This window comes from Muscardinus avellanarius (assembly GCF_963383645.1).
Source record: "Muscardinus avellanarius genome assembly, chromosome: 17".
Lineage (NCBI taxonomy): Eukaryota > Metazoa > Chordata > Mammalia > Rodentia > Gliridae > Muscardinus > Muscardinus avellanarius.
In genome coordinates, this window is record NC_137803.1 from 64,637,724 (window position 1) to 64,660,083 (window position 22,360).

At 50.4% G+C, this 22,360-nt stretch overlaps 2 protein-coding genes across 2 annotated transcripts in view; both read right to left on the bottom strand.

The window, feature by feature from the left end:
* Positions 1–2,126: 2,126 nt before the first annotated feature.
* GNAL (G protein subunit alpha L) overlaps positions 2,127–22,360 on the bottom strand; it is a gene marked incomplete at both ends in the record, with an annotated part of 77,470 nt that continues 57,236 nt past the window's right edge. Inside the window, 7 exons of the mRNA XM_080714392.1 lie at positions 2,127–2,273; positions 4,051–4,118; positions 6,334–6,464; positions 7,207–7,327; positions 7,606–7,664; positions 9,657–9,730; positions 11,597–11,651. Coding sequence (XP_080570518.1) covers positions 2,127–2,273; positions 4,051–4,118; positions 6,334–6,464; positions 7,207–7,327; positions 7,606–7,664; positions 9,657–9,730; positions 11,597–11,651 — 655 coding nt within the window. The remainder of the gene's footprint in view (positions 2,274–4,050; positions 4,119–6,333; positions 6,465–7,206; positions 7,328–7,605; positions 7,665–9,656; positions 9,731–11,596; positions 11,652–22,360) is intronic.
* Positions 18,443–19,042, bottom strand: CHMP1B (charged multivesicular body protein 1B; the record flags this gene model as incomplete). Its single annotated transcript, XM_080714851.1, has 1 exon — positions 18,443–19,042. The coding sequence occupies one exon, from the start codon at positions 19,040–19,042 to the stop codon at positions 18,443–18,445; it is 600 nt and encodes a 199-aa protein (XP_080570977.1).

Genomic DNA, 22,360 nt, shown 5'->3' on the forward strand with positions numbered 1-22,360 from the left:
TTTATCTCCCCAGACTTTTTTTTTTTTTTTTTTGCAGTACTGGGGATGGAACTCAGGGCATCAACCTCTGAGCTACACCCTGCAATCCTTGTTTCAGCTTCCCAAATGCTGGGATTACAAGTGTGTGCCACCACACCTGGCTCTGGCTCTCGTTTTTAATCCAACTTCTATATATGAATGTATGGTGGTACTGGGATTAAACCCAGGGCCCATGCATGCTGAACATGTACTTTGCCACTGAGCACACTCCCAGGCCTGCTCTTTTTTTTCCCCCATTGGTACTAGGGATTGAACCCAGAAATGTTCTACCTCTGAGCTAGCACCCCCAGCTGTTTTATTTTGAAACAAGGTCTCACTCAGTTGCCACTTGCTCCTGGCCTCGAACCCCCCCCCCCCATTTTGGCCTCCCAAGCACTGGGATTGCAGGCTGTTTCCTTCAGGAGTAACAGTTGGAGGGGAATTGCTGAGTAATGATGTCTGACTTCACTTTTTTCCTTTCCTTTCGTGTGACGGTGTCGTTGCTCCCCGTTTTCTTCCTGTTTTACTTTGAAAGTGACACTGAAAATCCTTTCCGGCTTCTGGGCGGCATTCACTTCTGTCAGCAGTGGAGGGCGGGAGGCAGGGACCGCGCCAGTCCGCGGAGTAGGAGTAGGCTTCCGCGCTGGCTGACTACACACTGTCCTTTCTTGGAACAGGAACATTTAAGTCTGGATGAGTTTATAAAAGATTATAAAATGCTGATGTATAGAGTAAACTTTGCTATAATACAGACTGAAAGGAAATTAATGCAGACATGGAGGCTGTCACTTCTCTGGATATGAAATGCTGGAAATTTAACTGCAAACTCTACAGATTATTTTGGCCGGAGAAAACTACCCAACGAGCCGTGGCCATTGCTGCAGCAGTTCTAACTTTTTAGGTCCTGTACCGTACATTGAGGCTACATTAGAAAATCTTGCGTGTCTGAGAAATAGCCATATAATTTATCTTTATATTTCAAATAAAGGTCTTGTGGGGCTGGGGCATAGCTCTCTGGATTCCATACCCAGCAATAAGGGTTGTCATGTTTCTTCTTCAGAAGATAAATCAAATCTCAGCCAGACACGGACGTCTGGCCCCTCAGCTCCTCTCCCGTCACGTGTTGACTGGCCAGTGGAGCCTCTGTCCAGAGCTCCTATCCAGGGAACTTGAAAGTTAGCTAGCGAAGTAATCAAGAAACATTACTGGGGGAGAAAAACCATTCCTGGTTCCCAGAAAGGTTAGATCGCAATTTGTACCTGGAACTGAGTGTAAGTTTTTGCAGCTGAGGCGCAGGGAGGAAGCCGGTTGCCGTGACGGGGCCAGGTGGGGCGGCCTTGCTGTAAGGTGGAGGTGGGTTTTAATTAAGGAGTACTTGGTAAAGTGACAGTCTGACTTTTAAAAAGTCCCCACATCTCCGGATGCCATTTATTTCTTTGTTGGAGTAAGCAGCAGGTTATGTTGATATTAAGCTGTTTAGTACAATAAAGACACATTTTCCTTAATTTTACAGGCATCGCCGTCAACAAGGCACAGAAATCTACAAGGATTTTTCTTGAGTGATACAAAAGAATATTAGGTTTTATGGTCCATACAGTGTGGTAAGCCGGCAGTAACCACCAACAAGAACGTATAAGAGAAGACTGTGCCCCAGGTCACAGGGTAGGGAATGGCTTTTAGACTGGACACGGTTCCCAACAGTGGAAGGAGCAGGTTTTCTACCTAGATGTAAAGGCTTAAGGGAGTTCTAATTCAAATGCCTGCAGCTGACAGTGACTGGAAATGTGGCTGGAAAAGGCTCTCTGCTGTCACGGTCTGGGGACTAGTCTAAGCCAGGGGCCGGTGTAGATCGGAACGGGGTGGCCACCTGTCAGCCTGCAGCTTCATAAAGGGAGACCTAGCGGAACCTCAGCACCCGGCGCTTTCACGGGCCCTTACAACCATGCTGGAGAATTCGAATTAGAAAAATAAGTCCTTCCCCATCACCAAGGTCTCCTTGATAAGTCAGCCCACCAGTCAGTGGGTGAAGGGTCCCCACCCGAGAGGCTGCCCGGCCCGGAGGCTCCCAGGACACAGGGGCGGGGCGGGGAGGCGGGCGGCCGCAGAGCTCACAGGAGCTCGTACTGCTTGAGGTGCATTCGCTGGATGATGTCCCGGCAGTCGTTGAACACGCGGCGGATGTTCTCCGTGTCCACGGCGCAGGTGAAGTGCGGGTAGCAGTAATGTTTGCCGTCGCCGGTGGCTGTGCTGATCCTCTGCAACAGGGAAGGAGAGCGCTTGCCGGGGCGGCAGGCTGGGGCACCTGCGGGCAGGCAGAGCGGCCTCGGAGAGGACCAGGCCGCCAAGGACCTCCAGAGAGGGGCAACTAAGTGGGTGTGATGGCGTGCTCCCCAGGGAAGGGTCTCCATCTGCCCCCCTTTTCTTTTCTTTTTTTGAGTACTGTGCATTCTACCACTGAGCTACACCTCTAACCCTTTTTAGTATCTATTTTGAGACAGGGTCTTATGACCTGCTGAGGGTCCAAGCTGCCTTGAATCTGCGATCCTCCTGTCTCAGCCTCCCAAATACTGAGATCACAGGCATGTGCTGCCACGCCTGGCTCTGTTCATAATGCACACGAGGTCCATTCACAAACATATCAAAGTCAGTCACTAAGCCAAACATGGGAGGGGGGGGAGGGAAGCGGGAGAAGCTAAATGAGTGATGTGTGGTGTGTGCCTCCACCATCGTGTGCTCTATGAAGGTGTGTGGCTACAGGGCACCAATGAAAAGTTCAAAACGAATGATAGAGGTAGACGGGTCCAGGAGAATCAGGCAGGCCCAGATGCTCTGCACGGCTGGGTCCCTGGCTGCCACCCAACTCCCTGAGGAATTCAAGAGAAAACAGAACCAAACCTCACGTGTGGCTGTAAACTACTGGCAGGCGGCCGAGGAGGCAGAAGACCTGTCACGGTGCTGAGCGCGGATGCAGGCGTCACCCCGTCACCAGCGTCTGCAGCAGGCAAAGGCTGGCGGCTCTAAACCTGGGCTCACGGCTGGCTCCCAGTCTGAGGACAGGGCTGCTCTCTGTGACCAGCAGAACCCGGGGGCTGGCGCTTGGCTCTCCTGCTCTCGGTTCCTGGTTCTAAGTTCCTTTTGCCTGTGGGATGGCTCCTGCCTCACACTGGGAGGAGCAGACCCTGTCTGAGGCAGACCCCCGTGGCTAGTACCCTTCTTATACAATGACCACAGCCTGCATCTAAGGAGATTGCCCACAGAGCATGTGGCCTTTCTCAAAATGGACTCAAAGCACACTCCGAAATCCTAATACTTAGGAGGCTGAGACAGGAGGATCACAGATTCGAGGTCAGGCACACCAATATAGTGAGGCCTTCAGCAATTTAGTGAGGTCTTGTTTTCAACTGAAAGAATAAAATAGGACTGGGGGTGTAGCTCAAAGGTAGAATGTACCTGGGTTCAATCCCCAGTACTAAAACATATATTTGGTCAAAGTATGTATGTTTGTATGTATGTATGTGTGTGTGTGGGATTATGATGCTGGGGACTGAACCCAGTGGTGTCCTATGGGGGTAGAACATCTCCAGCCCTATTTTTTTTTTTTAATTGAAACAAGATCTCACTAAGTTGCCAAGGGCCTCAGTAAAATGCAGGAACACCTCGAGGTTGAGGGCCTCCACCGCAGCCTCCCTCTTATGGGGGTGACGGGCGTGTGTCACCACACCTTCCTGAGCAGGTCTATTTTTCTGTTAACCTTTATCTGCTTTTGGGTAGAGGAAGTTGGTACCAAAGCAGGAGTGCTTGGGTTTCAGAGTGCGCTGGAGGGCTGTCCTTGTTAAAAGGCAGTGAGCTGTCCCGGCCATGAGAACTGTCACCTCTGGCCTCGCAGCCCGGCTGTGAGATGAGGCGGTGCACCCACTCTCGCAGCTCATAATTTTGGGGAAGATTCAATGACATCACAAGATGGCGAGCGATTTGCAAAGGACAGAGAACAACAGAACAGTAGGTGAAGGGGAACTTAGCAAAATTGCTTACCAAAAACAGATCTCGGATAAAGAACTTGGCTCTTGTAACTTTGGGGTCTTCTCCCGCATCTGGTGTTGCTGTAGAAATTAAAAATGAAATTTTAAGTGAGGTAAAAGATATAACTGTGTGGAAATATCGAAAAATTATGAAATGGGGCTGCTGTGTTAAAATACAGCATTAAATATGTATATGGCAGGTAAAAGTGAAAATGAAATGTCCATTTCCTCTTTTCTTTTCTTGTGTTGCTGGTTATTGAACCCAGGGGCATTCTAACTCTGAGCTATACCCTCAGCCCTATTTTATTTTTTATTTTGAAACAGGCTCTTGCTGAGTTGGTGAGGCTGGCTTTGAACTTGTGATCCTCCTGTCTCAGCCTCCCAAGTACGGGAGTTATAGGCATGGGTCTTCTCTCCTGGCTAACCCTAGCCGTTTTTATTTTTACTTTTGAAACAGAGTCTTGCTAAGTTGCTGAGACTGGTCTTGAACCTGTAATCCTCCTGTCTCAGCCTCCCAAGTACTAGAATTACAAGTGTGCACCACCTGGCCTGACGATTTTAATATTTCTATCTCTGGCAAAACTTTTATTTAGTATGTCTGGAAGTGAGAACGCCCCCTACTCTGATTCCTACAGAGAAACCTGGTCTCCAGTACACTGGGCTAAGGGGTTGCCTTTGGAAGGTGACTGGGTCTTGGCTCTGCCTTCGTCCGTGGGATCAGTACCCTTATACACGAGACCCAAGTCACTTTGCAGACTCCTTTCACCCTGTGAAGATGCAGCCGGAAGTGCCATCTTTGAGACAGAGAGGAGGCCACACCAGGTCCGAATCTGCTGCTCTCAACCTGGGACTTCCTGGCCTCCAACCGTGAGCAGGAACTTCTGTTGTTTATAAATCACCTGGTGAGCCGGGCGTGGTGGCGCACTTGTAATCCCCGCGCTTGGGAGGCTGAGACAGGAGGATCGCGCAGGTTCGAAGCCAGCCTCAGCTACTTAGTGAGGCTCTCGGCAACTTAGTGAGACCCTGTTTCCAAATAAGTATAAAAAACAGGTCTGGGAGTATAGCCCGGAGGTAGAAAGCCTCTGGGTTCCACCCCCAGTACCACCAAAAAAAAAAAAAAAAAAAAAAAAATCACCTGGTGAAGGTAAGTTTTTACAGAAACCCAAATGGACTTTGATACTGGGGACTGAACCCAGGGACATTCTAGCTCTAAGCTACACTCCCAGGGCCTTTTTATTTTTAATTTTGAAACAAGGTCTCCTTAAGTTGCTGAGGCTGACCTCAAACCCAGGGGCCTTCTACCTCCAAGCTACACTCCCAGACCTATTTTATATTTTATTTGGAAACAGGGTCTCTTAAACCAGCTGAGGCTGGCTTCGAACCTACGCGATCCTCCTGTCTCAGCCTCCCAAGCGTGGGGATTACAAGTGTGCGCCACCACGCCTGGCTAAATCTGTGATCCTCTTGTCTCGGCTTCCCAAGTACAGGGATTCCAGATTCAGTATCAGACACTTTAATACAAGTTGAGCATCCCTATACATATGTGTGAAATCTGGAATGCTCTAAAATCCAAAACCCATGAGTGCCAGTGTGACACCACTTTGGCCTCTTCCACGCTGAGCCCATGGGACTGGTGACACGAGCCCAGGGCTGCCGATACATCCCACTCATCTGCTCCTGAGTCTGGGCTCCACCCCAGAACTGCGCACACCGGAAAGACAGGTATGCTAAAAATGTCTTCTATAATATTCTTCAAGCCAGGCATAGTGGCGCACGCTTATAATCCCAGTATTTGGGAAGCTGAGACAGGAGGATCACGGTTCACGGACAGCCTCAGCTACTTAGGAGGCCCTCTGCAACTTAGTGAGACCATGTTTCAAAATAAAGAATAAAAAATAGGGCTGGGGGTGTAGCTCAGAGGTAGAATGCCTCTGGCTTCCATCCCCAGTACAAAATAAATAAATTAAAAAAATCTTCAGGCTCTGTGTCTACGGTGTACGTGAAGCATGAATGAGTTTTGTGTCTAGGTTTGGGTCCCATTGTCAAGATATCTCATTACATGTGTACAGATTTTCCAAAGTTAGAAAGGTGTGCGATCTGAGACTCTGGTGTCCCAAGCATTCTGGACAAGGGACGCTCAGCCTGTATCTAGCGTGTTAGGACAGGACAGAAGGAGAGTGGACTGATGGATTAGTGACATTTCTTAGATTCATCAGATGTGTTTGAATTGTGGGTACAGGACTCCTGGAAATAGAACCCTATTCCTTAATTGTAAGAGCCATGTTTTGAAACCTACCATCTTCAGGAACAGTGTAATTTGCGTATTCTGGGAAATAGTCTTCGATCTTTGACTTCCCCGCTAAGACCTTCTCTGCCAGCATATCCTGCTTGTTCAGGAACAAGATGATGGAAATGGTCCGCAGCCACCTGCAAAGGAGCGGACCGCACAGTCTCACTCGTACTCCATGGAGGCCCTGGCGCAGAGGCTGCTGGGTTAAAGGGGGGCCTGCAGCTGGGGAAGTAGTTGCTGTGTGCACCTGCCTCGCAGGCGCCAGGCCCTGGGTGCGGCCCAGCACGGAAGGGGCCAGGTGTGGCCTTCTGGATGTGGGATCGGTGGGTAGACCAGTACCCCAGCCGGCTGCACCGAGCAGTGACAGATGCAGGGACCCAGATAAGCAGCAGGAGGGCACTTCCTAGTTCAGCTCCAGCGAGGACAGCAATCCATTGATACTGAAGCTGAGATTTATTCACATGATGGGCACCCTGAGATTTTCGTGGTGTAATTTAGTAATAATGGGCCAGAAAATGCACAGAGAAGAAGTTAAAATGTTAACAGCAGCGGCAACAACAGACTAATGTGTTGCTTGTGAGCTAATGGTCTGGAGCTCAGTGCGCCGGCATGAGTCGCCTCCCACTCCTCTGAGCAGGTGTATGGGGCTTCATGGGACGCCTCATGGGGAGCGTGACCTTTGAGGGGACTGAACTCGGGGGCGTTCCACCTCTGAGCCACACTCACAGACTGATTTTATTTCTTACTTGGAAACGGGTCTCACTAGGTTGCTGAGAGCCGCAATGAATTGCTAAGGCTGGTCTCAAACCTGCCGTCTCAGCTTCCCAAGGGCTGGGATTTCAAGCGTGTGCCACCAGGCCCAGCTTTCCATTCTTATACCTGTTGTTCCAGATGCTTTCGAATAGGTCCAGGGATTCTCGGAGCCTGTTGGTGTTGTTGTCTTCCCGGATCACCATGTTGTAGCTACTGCAGGCAGCGACGTAGATGATAGCTGTGACATCTTCATGGAGAAAGAGAGAAAGAGGCGTCCCTTAGTTGGGTAGAGACTCGCTAGCTGTGGTCAGGCACACACCCGGAGCCTTCAGACCCACAGACGGCACGCGTGGCACAGGGGACAGCGCTGCCCCAAAGACCCATGGGAGCCGCTGTGTGACGCTTGGGTCACGCCTGGGCACCCCGGCCTCCAGGGAGCGCCACGGCCGCATGGTGGTGATCACGAGACAGGTGAGCTGACCCAGGCACCGCGCCCGCCATGGGCAGAGAGAACGCAAACGTCACCGTTAAAGCACTGGATCCACTTTCTCCTCTCGTCCCTCTGGCCGCCAACGTCAAACATGCTGCGGGAGAGCAGGGAGGCGTTACTCAGGGCGCTCTGAGGACGTTCGAGTCCCTGCCTGGACAGACCTTCAGGTGTCTCATCCCAGCTCTCAGGGCACTGCGCCTCACCCCCCACCCCCAGAGAGAAAGTCTCCCTGTCCACCTGGCTCTGTCCACATCCCTCTCCGATGCCTCTGTCCCTTCTGTGGAGGCACCATCAGCCTCTCTACTCCTCTGCAGGTCTTCTGCCGGGATGGGCCCCTCTTCTGATGGCTGCCTGCTCAGTGACCCCTTTCCGGAAGCTTCTGTCCATGGGAGGGCGTCTTTGCACCCAGCCGACTCCGCTGGGCTCCCAGGCCCGGCCAGCAGCTGCTATGGCCGCTCCCTCCCACTCATGACACATGCTTTAGGAGCACACAGCCTGTTTTTTTTTTTTTTCTCTCTCTCTTTCTTTCTTTCCTCTTTCTTTTTTGGTGGTACTGGGCATGGAACCCAGAGGCTTTCTACCTTCGGGCTATACTCCCATATCTATTTTATATTTCATTTGGAAACAGGGTCTCACTGCGTTGCTGAGAGCCTCACTAAGTAGCTGAGGCTGGCTTCGAACCTGTGTGATCCTCCTGTCTCAGCCTCCCAAGCGCGGGGATTACAAGCGTGCCCACCACGCCCGGCCCCACAGCCTGTTTTTAATTGGCTGCACTGAGAGGGTGTTGGGCACTGTGGGCGTCTCAGACCACACAGAAGAACACGGAGCTCTGCTCTGAGGACCTCACCATGGACTCAGGAAAGCACAAAGGCGCAGAGGACCGAGTCCTGGGCTGCACAGCGAGGCGTAGGAGTTCCAGGGAGTTGGCCTGGGCCGATACTGAAGGCTGCTTGTCAAGACATCTGTCGTCTGCTCAGCCCTGGCAGCACCTGGGGCTCAGAGGGCAGGCTGAGCAAAGGCCCTGTGGCAGGAGCATCGGGGTGGCGAGGCCAGGGCAGGGGGCAGGGGGCAGGGCTCAGGTGTGGGGGTCTGGGCCACGGGGAGGCTTGGGCCCTAGGGGTTGGAGGCAGTGATAAGCCTGCAAATCTTTACTGCTCTTGGGGAAGATTCATGTCCTGGGGGTGGGCAGGATGGCCTGGAATGGGTAGGCGAGGCTTCTAGGTGGTTGGAGGGAGGAGGGCTAGGGCCACTGCCTCAGCGCCCCAATGAGCCCCAATGAGCCCCAATGAGCCCCAATGAGCCCCAATGAGCCCCAATGAGCCCCAATGAGCCCGCAGCAGAAAGCTCGGGGCAGAATGAACTTTTTATACAAGGGAGGAAAGTGAAGACATTAATCTCATTCAGGGAAGTGGCGAGGACAGCTGGACAGACTCCTCCAGGGACGGAAGAGGCTGCTTCAGCTCTGCAGCTCCTGGCTTTAACAAAGGGCCAGCGCTGAGTGTGCTGGTGAGCAACTGTATCCCGGTACTTGGGAGGCTGAGACAGGAGGATCACAGGTTCAAGAGCAGCCTCAGCAAGATGAGCGAGACTCATCAACCTAATGAGAGTCTGCTCCTAAATAAAAACAAAATCGGGCTGGAGTGTAGCTCTGAGGTAGAATGCCCCTGTGTTCCGTCCAAAAAAAAAACAACAAAAAAACAGTCAGTCAAACCCACAGCTAGGGGAAACCGTCCTCGTAGGGGTTCTTTCCCTTTAACCCTAACTACTTCTCGTACTTCTCTGGGTGCACCGCGACAGGCATCACAGTGAGACGCGGGGCTCCATTCCCACCTGCCCACACTCCGCACCCCCATGCATGCCAGTGGATTTGGCGTGACACCTCTGTATATGGACATGGCGTTATTTGAACTGTCCTGTCCTCGGCCCTTCCCCATGGCCCTCCGCTCTTTGGTCTCCCCTCAGGTTGGGCCTCATTTTTAGGTGAGGGGCTGGAGCCGAGGCCTCACCCAGAGGGCTGGCCAAGCGCCTTCCAGAGAGCCCCAGCGCCCCCCGCCCCAGCGTCCCGGCCCGGCCTCTCTGAACTCACTGGAAGTTCACTTTGTCCACTTGGAAGCGTGTCTCGAAAATCCCGGACGTGAGCACTCTGCACCTGAGGAGGTCCTGCAGCAGGGAGCACAGCAGCCGGGCCCTGGGTCAGCCCAGATACCAACCACAGCCTCCCCCACCGGCAGCTAAAGACACGCGCTCGGGTCTTCCCTCTCTTGAGGAAAATCACAATGGACATATTGGTTTGGTTTTTAAAGACTTTATAGCCGGGCGTGGTGGCGCACGCTTGTAATCCCCGCGCTTGGGAGGTGGAGACAGGAGGATCGCGCAGGTTCAAAGCCAGCCTCTCTAGCTTAAGAGAGTGTAACCCGGAGGTAGAAGGGTTTCCAGGAACCCCAGTACCCCCCCCCCACAAAAGACTTTATAACTGTGATTTGTTTTCTTTCAGACTTAAAAAAAAAAAAACAACTTTGTATCAGCTGGGTGTGGTGGTGCACGCTTGTAATCCCAGCATTCAGGAGGCTGAGACATGAGTATTGCGGTGTGTGGACAGCCTCAGCTACTAAGTGAGGCCCTTTGCAACTCAGTGACACCTGGTTTCAAAGTAAAGGATAAAAAAATAAGGCTGGGGGTGTAGCTTGGAGGTACCACAAAACCCCCCAACAACTTATTATCATTATTTTTTTGCATGTGTGGTACTGAGGATGGAATCCAGGAGCATTCCACCGCTGAGCTACACTCCAGTTCTTTTTATTTTTATTTGGAAACAGAGTCTTGCTGAGTTGCTGAACTGGCCCTGAACCTGTATCCTCCTGTCTCAGCCATCCAAGCACTGTTGTGATGGACATGTGCCATCCATCATGCCTGGCTAAAAGTCACTTCTGACCGCGCCGTGCTGTCTGCTAGGTGCCTGACAATCAGGTCATAGCGCCCAGCCTTGGGGAGGGACCTTCCAGGTGCTAGAGTGGGGGCTGTTCAAGTCCTGGGTCTTTGGGCCAGGTGGATGTGGTTGATTTGAGCTCTGCTCTCCCTCCCCAGAGAGCCCTGGGCTTCACAAAGCTGACGTCTCAGTTACACTGGCAGATGTCAGGGTTTTTCTTACCGCCAAATCCATCCTGATGTGAGTGAAGCGGCCTCAGCATCGATGCCAGAGCAGCCCCACTGCTGTGGCAGCGTGAAAGTGTGTAGGACAGTCCTGAGGGGCCGTGCCCAGAGCGGACCTCAGGCCTCCAGGGAGGCAGAGGCCCAGCTTCCGGGACCAAGGATGCTGAGAAGGGCTGGGGGCAGTTTGAATGGAATCCCTATCTTTCTTGAGGGTCACCAGCTCTAGAAGCATCTGGGGACCCTAGACCAAGGTCCCGGGGCTCTCCAAGCTTCTTACATGCCAGGAGGCTGAAGGCACATCGAGAAACCCTCTGTGCTACTGACAAGTGTGGAGAAGGCTGCTTTGCTCTGCCCGACCCAAGGAGACATGCTGGGCACAGCCAGGGGCCCCCACTGGGCCCACAGCAGGACGTTCAGTGTGTGCGGGGGAGTTGAGGTTACAGAAGGAACAGGAATCCCACACTCCTAGTCTGCATATGACCTTCCTTCCAGTGGCAAATCAGAGGTCTGCAGGGGTTGGAACCCCAAGCCAGGGAGCAGGGCTCAGGCTGGCGATGTGCACACCACGAGGGGCAGCGGCGAAAGCAGTTACCATTGTGCTTATTATTTCTGGTACTAGGAATTGAACCCAGGGATGTTCTAGCTTCGAGTTACATCCCCAGCCCTTTTTATTTTCTGTTTTAAAACAGGGTCTTGCTAAGTTACTGAGGGTTTCCCTATGTTGCTGAGGCTGGCCTCGATCTTGTGATTCTCCTGCCTTAGCCTCACAGGAACTGAGGACACGGTGTGCGGCGTTCTTACTCTGTTCTAAGAGTCGCCAATGACCTGTAAGTCTGCCTCAGAACTGGGGGCAGAGGTGGCCCTGCGGTCACATACCTGGTCCGTGGGTGTGTAGTCCACTAGGCTGACGCTGTCGATCCTTTCCAGGAAGCTGCAAAGAAAGCCAGCAAGTGTTGAAGTGCTGAGACCTTTCTCCAGGTTCAGTAAGGCTGAGGCCGAGGCCCCCATCCCTGCATGAAGTCAGCCTGGATGCCAGTAGTCCTGATGGATGGCAAAGGCCTGATTTTTTTTTTTTTTTTTTTTTTTTTTTTTTGGTGCTGGGGATTGAGTCCACGGCCCTATGCTCTAACCACTAAGCTACATTCACGGCACTTATTTATTTATTTGTTTGTTTGTTTATTCGTTTGTTTGTTTATTTATTTATTGGTACTAGGGATTGAATGAAGGAATATTCTACCTTCAAGCTATACCCCCAGCCCTATTTTATTTTTTATTTTGAAACAAGATCTCACTAAGTTGCAGAGGGCCTAAGTTTCTAAGGCTGGCTTCAAACCTACGATCCTCTTGTCTCCACTTCCCAAGGACTAGGATTATAGGTGTGTGCCACCATACCCGGTCCTTTTTTATTTTTTGCTTATTTTTTGTGGTACTGGGTATTGAACCCAGGAAATAAGCCCCTAGCCCTATGTTTGTATCTTGAAACAGGGTCTCACTAAGATGCTGAGGATATCAAACCTGTGATCTTCTTGTCTCAGTTTCCCAAGTACTAGGACTGCAGGCATGCGCCACCACACCTGGCTCCCTTTTAATTTTGAGACAGGGCTTCACTAAGTTGCCCAGGCTAGCCTCCAGCTTGCAATCTTCCTGCCTCAGCCCCCAGAATGGCTGAGATGGCAGGCCTGTGACGCTGCGTCTGGCTTTTTTTGTTTTTTAACTTCTGTCTCCCCTCTTTTCCCTTCCCCATTCCTACTGGGCTGAGAATTAGGAAGGGGATGGGGCCTTCCTTCCAAAGCGAAGCCAGCAGACGGCCTTGTGGCAGATATAAGGAAGGCATGTTCTCCTGTGGTGTGATAAATCCTAGTAAGAACCTAAGGTGTGGGTGTGGGGTGGGCATGCAGGTCTGTGACGAGCTGTACGTGCGCCTGTGGGAGTGTGGTGGCTGGAGGCGGAGGGTGAGCTGGCTCAGCGGTCCCTCCAGTCCCACCCGAGGGGGCGGGGAGGCCAGGAGTGCCAGCACGGCAGGGCAGGGCCACCCCACGCCATCCTGGCTGGGCCTTGTGTGGGGCAAGGAGACTGAGCCAGGGCTTCTAAGCTAAACCTCACCGGTCCCAGCCCTTTTATTTTTTATTTTGAGACAGGGTCGTGCTAAGTTGCTGAGGTCGGCCTTGAACTTGCCATCCTCCTGCCTCAGCCTCCGGGTAGTAAGGTGCCAGGTGTGGTGCCATCTGTCCCAGGCCAGCTCACTTCTGTAGTTTTTCTTTCCTTTTTCTGCCTTCCTTTCTTTTCTTGTTTGTAGTGGGGATTGAACCCAAGGGCATTCAACCACTGAGCTACACTCCAGCCTTTTATCTGGAAACATCCTGCTAAGTTGTTGAGCTCGACCTCAAGTCTATAGCCTCCCAAGTACTGGGAGAACAAGCACTACTGTTACCACACCCGGCTCAGCCCTCCCACCTGTACTTCATAATGACACATGATTATAATGCATCGGTAAATTAAAAAACGAAGAACAGGACTGGGGTGCAGCTTAGAGGTAGAATGCCCCTGGGTTCAGGTTCAATCCCCACTACTTCCCCCTCCAAAAAAGAAAAGAATATCCTCAGTGTGTTACTGAAACTCAGCTTATCATACCTATCAACAAGATATAGCAATTTTAGTGGAGAAAAGCATTACCTGTGCCCCTAGAGGACGCCTGGCAGTCCCAGTGCACCGCAGGGCCGCTCCAAGCTCCTTGGGGGTCCCCGGCCAGCGGCACCCCGCCCTGCTGGCTGGCGGAGGCTGAGCCTGCCGCTGGATCTCGGCCCAGGCACCTGGTAGCAGCCCAGGGGCCTGGGCAGCGGCGCGGCGCCCCTCCAGGCTCTCCCGTGCTCCTTGCTCTGCCAGGACAGTGGTTCTGGTGACTTCTGCACCTGCCCCTGTCCTTTGGTAATGCCGACGTGCCTTTTTAGTACGGGGATTTAACCCAGAGGCTCTCTACAGGTTATATACCCTCAGCTCTTTTAAAATTTTGAAACAGGGTCTAAGTTGCTGAGCCTGGCCTTGAACTGTGAGCCTCCTGTTTCTTAGGTAGGGGGATTGTGCCCAGAACAGTCTGCAATTTAATCCGGCCTCCGTCCAGCCTCTTTCCACCCTCTGTCACTCAAAACTCAGTCAGCTCAAATCTCCACGTAGTTTTCGACCTCCTATGTTATTCACACCTTTATTTTCTTTCCTAAGATGAAAATCCTACCTGGGCCCAGAGGTCCATCCCTTTCTCCTAGTACTTACTGAATCATGACTGGATGAGCTTGGGGCATCGCCTTATGTTGTGATTTATGTCCTTGATAGTAGTTGAGGTATAAGACACATAAAGCATATAAACTGCAGTAATATATATATATATGTATATATATACATATATATGTGTTATACATGTTTATGTTTATACATGTTTACATATATGTTACATATGTATATACATATATATGAAATTTATTTTAAAGAGACAAGGCCTTATCCAGGTATGGTGGTGCCTGTCTGTGACCCCAGTACCTGGGAGGCTGAGACAGAAGGATTCCAAGTTCGAGGTCAGCTTCTGCAATTTAGTGAGACCCTATCTCAAAATAAAAAAATAAAAAGGGCTAGGAGTATAGCTCAGTGGTAGAGTACCCCAGGTTCGATCATCAGTACCAGGAGTATAGCTCAGTGGTAGAGTACCCCAGGTTCGATCATCAGTACCCTCCAACAAAACAAAACAAAAAAGCCAAAAACCAAAACGAGAAGGAAGGGAGAAAGGCAGAGGTAGGCATAGACAAGGTGTTGCTGTGTCACGATTCTCCTGCCTCCAGGATCGCTGGGACCACAGGTGTGCACCACCACGCTAGGCCTGGCTTCCACTAATTTTAAGTGTTCATTTTGATGATTGTTTTTACACTCATGTCCATTTCCTTTTTATGTGAGGGTCCTATCTGTCTAACTGTATTTAATGACATTTAAGAGCAGAAGTAGCGGCTCGGTGGCGCACGCTTGTAAATTGGGAGGCTGAGACTGGAGGATCGCGGTTTGCGGACAGCCTCAGCTACTTAGTGAGGTCCTACACAACTTAGTGAAACCCTGTTTCAAAATAAAGAATAAAAAATTGGCCAGGGGGTTGTAGCTCAGAGGTAGAATGCCCCTGGGTTCCATTCCCAGACCCACACACAAAAAAAAGAGCAGAAGTGTCTTTTAATTTCTAGGAAGAAATGCCCTATGTATTTTGATCTAATACTTTTACTGTCCCCCGCCACCTTTTCTTTTTTGTGAATCGGGGGATTGAACCTAGGGATGCTCTATCACTGAATTACATCATTAGCCCTTTTAATAAACTAATTAATTAATTATTGGGCATTCTCCCTTCAAGCTACCCTCCCAGCCCTATTTTTTTATTCTTTATTTTGAAACACGGTCTCACTAAGTTGCAAAGTTGTAAGTAGCTGAGGCTGGCTGCAAACCTGAATCCTCCTGTCTCAGCCTCCCAAGTGCTGGGATTACAAGCGTGTGCCACGTCTGGCTAGCCCTTTTTTATGTTTGAGGCAGGGTCTTGCTAAGTTGCTAACTTGTGATCCTCCTGCCTCAGCCTCCCGTTCAGGTAGGAGAGACTCTTTATAAACCCGTGGGAGCAGGCAGTGCTGTGAAGAGCAGGGACACGGTACTTCCGGAGATGGTTCCTGAGCCTGAGCTTCCTGCATGGTGTTGCCATGTGGGTCAGCTGCCATCAGAGGGCTCCAGACACTATCACGGAGGACTCAGGGGAGGCCTGCATTCGCCTTGCAGACATTCACTGCCAGGCTCCCTGTGCCAGAAACCACACGAGGCCAGGAACTGCCCAGGGCTGACCCGTCTGATTCTGTTTTCCATGGCCCTGACGGTCAAGATGTAGAAAAATAACCTTGGAAGCTAGATGTGGCACGTGCCTGTAATCCTAGTGCGTGGGGGCTGAGGCGGGGGACTGCAAGTGTGAGGCCAGCTTCAGCAGCTTGGTTAAAAATAAAAAGGGCTGGGTTGGAGCTAGGAGGTAGAATGCCCCTGGGTTCAACCTCCAGTACCAACAAATAAATAATAAACTTGAGGTGACTTAAAAATAGAGGTCTATATGTCAATTTAATACCCCCTGGCGTATAACCTTTTGTCAGTAGTACCCAAGTCTCGAGTTTGGGGTCTGGCTACAGAACTACCTCTCTTGAGCTCTTTCTTTTTTTTTCTTTGCTGGGGATGGTACCCAGGGCCTCACACATGCCAAGCATGGCTCTACTACTGAGCTACATCCTTGGCCCACAAATTACTTTAAAATAGGATCCAAGGCAGGTGTAATCACGCACACTTATAATCCCACTATTTGGAGCTGGGCGTGGTGGTGCATGCTTGTAATCCCTGTGTTTGGGAGGCTGAGACAGGAGGATCGCTCAGGTTCAAAGCCAGCCTCAGCTACTTAGTGGGGCTCTCAGCAACTTAGTGAGACCCTGTTTCCAAACAAAGTATAAAATAGGTCTAGAAGGATAGCCCGGAGGTAGAAAGCCTCTGGGTTCCACCCCCAGTACCACCAAAAAAAAAAAAAAAAAAAAAAAAAAAAAAAATCCCACTATTTGGGAGGCTGAGGCAGGAGGATAACAGGTTTGAGGCCAGACTCGGCAACTTTGTGAGACTCTGTTTCAAAATAAAATTAAAACAGGACTGAGGGAGTAGCTCAGATGTAGAATGTCCCTGGGTTCAATTCTCAGTACCACAAAAACAAAACACCAAACAAAAGCCAAAAAAACCTATAATCCCCACAACAACCATACTTGTATGCAATTATATGCAGTTTAAAATGATTTATTAAATGCATTTCTGTGATTCACATTTGACACTGAATCAACTCCAACAAGTGAGGAAAAAACTCATGGATCTGTAGTGCTTCTGAAAATAATATTTGATTCATAAAAATGTACATTCATATAGTATGTAATGAACATATTTTAAGAAACTTCAAGCATATATAAGCATTATTTAATCTCAAAATATATTTTGATGGGACTATTTGCACTATAAAAGGGTTTTCAATTATCAAAGGATTGGAGACCAAGCTATTTCTTGGGCTGTAACTGGGCCTTTCTAGTCTGAGGGGGTTAGGACCACTCACAACTCGCTGCCTGCTCACTGTGTGTAGGAGGACAAGGCCTGCCGTGGGCCTTGAGAGATGGAGGCCCTCAACAGGTGTCCCCCACGGCAGACTTCTGAGCAACAGCTGGTAGGTGGGAAAGAACTTAACTATGACAGTCATCTGCATACACCCATTATTTCTTTCCTTAAACACTCATTCACACTGGAAAACATGTTTTAACAATGAATATTTGTTATAGATTTTTCAAAGAGCCTAGGAGAGTCTCTACACTTATTTTTGGAAGCACTGGAATTCTTTTATGGAGAAATATTTAACTTAATATACTGCCAAGTCCAAAACTAGCTGCTGTTCTCCACGTTTTGAGGCTATGAAAAAGTGGTAGCTGCACGATTTTCTTTTCAGCCAACACACACTGCCACCCCTGGAAGATGCATAAGTTACATATTAGCTCCAATCTTTCTCTTCTTCCACTTATAACTCTGTTTCTTCTTTCATAACTTTCAGATCCAAACTCTCTCTCCCAACCCTAACTCTGTTTCTCTTTCATAACTTCCAGACCCAGGAATGCTAGCTGCACATTCTGATTATTTTCATCGCTAAGTAAAACAGTACAACTTATAAGGTTTTTGTGCCTTTAAGACAAAATAATAAATGCAAATAATTAGAACTTAAAATGCAGTTCTAATTTTATTTCACTTTTGGTTGTTAAACCAAAGCAAAGCCTATTAACACAGTCCCAGGCCAATCAATAGTTCTTTGGCAATGTTAGATGTGTCATGTGACTGCCAGGCTAATTAACATTATGACAAGTCTGATTAAAGTGTTTTCTTAGGAAAATAACTATCGTCAAATGTTAAACCTTCTAAGTCTTTTTAAAAACTCTACTTCGTAAAGAAAATATAAATGAACAAATTTAAATTTTTCCTGATAATAAATTATGTGGGTTTTTTTTTCAGTTACACAAACCCCATTATTACATAAAAAACTTACAGAATGTAAACAGTAAGAGTATTATGCAAAATCTCCTAAGGTAATTTTGATGTACGTTGTGAGAACAAATTAAGAGTCCACTGCAGTTTTGCTTTGATGGTAAAAAAAACAAGGAAAAAAGAACCCCAAACAAAGGACATACAGAAACAGCCCTATTCACTGAATAAATTTAAGTGTTTACAGTTGTGTAACCAAACGAATCATTCCCCCTTCTAAGTTTAGTGCACCACCCGACATCCTATGTATCAACTGCACGCACACACACACATTCACACAAAACAACCTTTAACCTGATAATTTTTAGTGGAATACTGAATAATGGGAAGAAGAGTTCTCACTGAATTTTTGAGATGCATACACACCAACTACTTCTGTTAGAAGGCAGCTATAAAAATACACATCATCACAAGTTATACAGAACTTTAAAATCCAGTAAAGAGTGGTGAAAGACTGAAATTTCTTAATATATCTGGAGCGGGCTGTAAACCCAAATGTGGAACGAAGGGCTTTTGAGCATTCTGGCATGTTTCTAGGGTACGGCATCTCTCCGACATCCGGGGAGCGTGTCCAAGGTGGCGCCTGCCCGGAAGCCTCAGCGTGGGTGCTGCTATCCATCACACTTGATCCCGAAGGCGGGCCAGTCTCTGGGACAGTTCGTCCTGCTCGGCCGAAGCCACGCTGGTGCCCACGGAGCCCGTCTGGCCCTGCGGCAGCTCCATGTTGAGGTCGAGGCCCGCCTCGTCGGCCATTTCCTGGAGCAGCAGGTCTACTTGGTTCTGGGGAGTGGTCAGCGTCGTGGTGCTGCTCATGGTGTCTTCCATTTGCTGCGTCTGGACGTCCAGCGTCTCAAACTGGTGCTCGAACTTGTCCATCAGAGCAGAGATCTTCTCCAGATTCATGGTCTTCAGCGTCGCGTCCATCGACTTGACCACACCGGCCATCGACTTGGTCACCTTGCCCATCGTCACCGCCGTCTGGACTCTGGCAGCCACCGCGTCGACCCGAGCACTCATCCTTAAGAAATTCACCGCCTGGTTCTTCTGGCGGATGGCATTCTCTGCGTGTATCCTGGCAACTTCCATGTTGCCCTTCTGAATGGCCTTTTTAATTTTGGCCTTTTCGGCCTTTTCTTCCTTATCGCATTTTTTGGCACTCCTGCTCAGTTCTTTGGCCGCGAACTTCAGGTTGAACAGGTGTTTCTCCATGTTGGACATGACTGGACGTCTCCTCGGGATCCCAGGCCGGGACCGGGAAAAGAGCGGAAGAAAGAAGACGGAAGACAGGTCAGCTCCCGACCGCCGCTCCTTTGTTTTGGTTCCACTTCCTGCTTCTACCGAGCGCGGCGCAGACACTGACGTCAGAACTTGGCGCCGGGGCGAGGCCTGTGGTACAGAAAGCGCGGGCGGGGCAGGCGGTCTAGGGTGCAGGGGCGCGGCCCACGGGTCAGAGGGCACCAGGGGCGGGCCCAGAGAAGAGGGGCGGGGCCTGTGCTATGCTCGGCGCCGGGGGCGCGGCCCACGGGTCAGAGGGCACAAGGGGCGGGCCCAGGGGCCAGTGCGGAAAGGGCAGGGTCTGCGGACGCACGGCGCGGCTCAGGGGTCAAAGGGCACAGGGACGCGGAAATGACGCGAGGGGCGGGGCCTGCGCGACGCACGGCGTCCGGGGGCGCCGAGGCGGGGCCGGCGCAGGTAGTGGCCGGCGCCGGGCTGACCTTGGCGCCTGCCAGGCTTTGTGAAGCTTTAGGGCACGAAATTCACACCAGCAATGTCCCCAGCGCGTTCTCAGGGACGTAGCCAGATCCGCACGGATAAAGTACGCAGGCTTCGGCTTCACGAGGGTGCCTGTCCAGGGTGCTCAAGGCCAGCGGGGTGCCCGCCCAGCCTGCTCGCTGCACGGCGACTCCCCGGCCTCGGGACCCTGAAGCCACGAGTGGACACCACCAGACGCAGGCCCAGGACCGTGCGGGATGTGACAACTCCAGGGCCCTCCTCCGCCGCCGCGTTGATCACCCGCGGCCCCTCTTGTGGCTGAGCAACGAAAAGACCCATTTTTGGCTGGCACGATTCTATCTCCTTGATGTTTTAAAAATATCCAGGAACTTCACTCACTTTTAAGTTTGACAGGCGCAGCTGTCATTTTAAATTATGCAGGCAGAGAGAATGGTGAGGTGCTGGGACCCACACGCATTGGCAAACGTCAGAACTGTCACACACAAAACCCTTTAAAAATAAACGCAGAGCCCGTCGTCGTAGCTGGCCACGCTTGGAATCCCAGCACTTGGGAGGCTGAGACAAAAGGATTGAACGCTTGAGGCCAGCTTCAGCAATTTAATGAGACTCTCAGCGACTTTGTGAGGCCGTTTTGAAATAAAAAGTAAGACAGGGCTGGAGTGTATGTAACTCCTGTCAGCCTCCCAAGCAAGTTCTGGGATTATAGGTGTACGTCACCATTCTCTGCGGAAAGATGAACCCAGGGGTGTTCTACTTCCAAGATACACCCTCGGCCCTATTTTTTATTCTTTATTTTGAAACAAGGTTTCATGAGGTTGTGAAGGTCCTCACTAAGTAGCTGAGGCTGGCCACAAACCTGTGATCCTTCTGTCTCAGCCTCCCTAATGCTGGGATTACAAGTGTGCACCATCATGCATGGCTAAACCTCTGAGACTTTTAACTCCTCAAACCTTCAAAAATCTGAGGATCACTGTCCCTCAGATTATGTTAAACTTCCAGGAGTGGTGTCCTGAGACAGGAGGGTGGAAGGTTGGAGGCCAGTCTCAGCAACGTGGCAAGACTGTATTTCAAAATAAGAAATAAAATAGGACTAAGTCTAGTTCAGAGGTAGTATATGTGTGTGTGTGTGATTATACTATTAACATATTATTATAACATAGTAACATATAATATACACACATATACAAACCTGCTGTCAAATTTTAAAAGTGTGAACAAGAGAGAGGGAAAAGGAAGCAGAGAACTGGCACATGGCTGGAGCTCCGCCCTGCTCTGTGCCTTGACATGCTGGTCTGTTAGTCCTCAGGGTGGTGAGGGAGCTCGGGCTGTAGGGCAGCCTGACTGTGGCTGTCCTAATGCGCCTGCCCAGCACCTGCTGTTTGCTGGTGTAGGGACTCCTCTGCACTCAGCAGCTGCCCTTCGAACGGCCTTCGGGACTCGGCACCGGGTGGAGCAAAGGCTCCTTGCCCTGGACTTCGTGGTAGGTGGCCTTTGGATTCATTCCCAGTCTTCCTTAGAATAGAGAATGATCGGCCAGGCGTGGTGGCGCTTGCTTGTAATCCCAGCATTCGGGAGGCTGAGACTGGAGGCTCGCGGTTCAAGGACAGCCTCAGCTACTTAGTCAGACCCTGTCTCAAAGAATAAAAATGGGGCAGGGAGCCTAGCTTGGAGGTTGACTGCCCCTGGGTTCCATCCCCAGATCCGCAGGGGAAAAAAAAATCAATAGTAATTCTTTTAGAGTACTCTCTATACGACTCTCTCTGCTGAGAGTAACTTCAGATTCTCCTTAGTTCAGCCTTTTGTTTTGGTCCTGGGGATTGGACTCAGGGGCATTCTACATCCAAGCCAAAGCCCTGGCTGTGTTCTATTCTGTCACTGTTGTTTGTTTGTTTGTTATTTCTGGTCCTGGGGATTGAACCAAGGGGCATTCCACCTCAGAGCTATACCCAGCCCTGGTTTACTTTTTATTTTGAAATAGGGTCCTGCTAAGTTACTGTACTTGCTGGCCTCCACCTACAGTCCTCCTGTCTTGACCTCCCAGGCACTGGGATGACCGGTGCGGGGCACTGTGCCCGGCTCACAGTTCAGTCTGACTTAACGAAGCCTTGGACGTCCCCAGCACTGGACTCAGCGTGGTCGTCCCGGGCAGGGCCCCAGCTCTACCTCGTCTGGAGTGAAGCAGCGCTGTGGTTTGTGTGAGCAGACTCAAGCTGTCTTCTCCAGCATGCTTCTCACTTGCAACACTGGGAAACGAGATGTACGATCTAACAGTTGGTGTCAGCACCTGCGCCAGGTCTGAGCACAGGGAAGTCCCCGGAACTACTCAGTCCCCCCAACCCCCCGGCAATCTGTGTAGATTCACTGTCGATCTTATTAGGGGAAGTTATTGAATGTCTTTTTTTCCCCCTGGCAGTTTGTAAGGGGACTTGCAAATCGTGCAGGGATCTCCAGAGTGCTCTGCGGAATAGAGCAGGAAGCCTGTGTTTACTTCTCTACGTGGGGAATGTTGTATGGGAAGAAAGACTGTTCTACTTAGGAGTAGAACTGTGAGTTCTACTCCTAAGGAAGCAGGAGACACCAGCAAGGACTAAAGAGATGTGGCAGGAAACTAAGGACCTGAAATGCTGGATTTTAGTCCTGCTGATTGACCCCAGAGACATTCTACCTCTGAGCTACACCTCCAGCCTTTTGACATTTATTTACTTATTTATTTATTATTTATTGTGGTACTGGGGAGGAACCCAGAGCATTCTACCTCTGACTAACACCCCGTCTCAGCCCCTGAAATGCTGGGATTGCAAG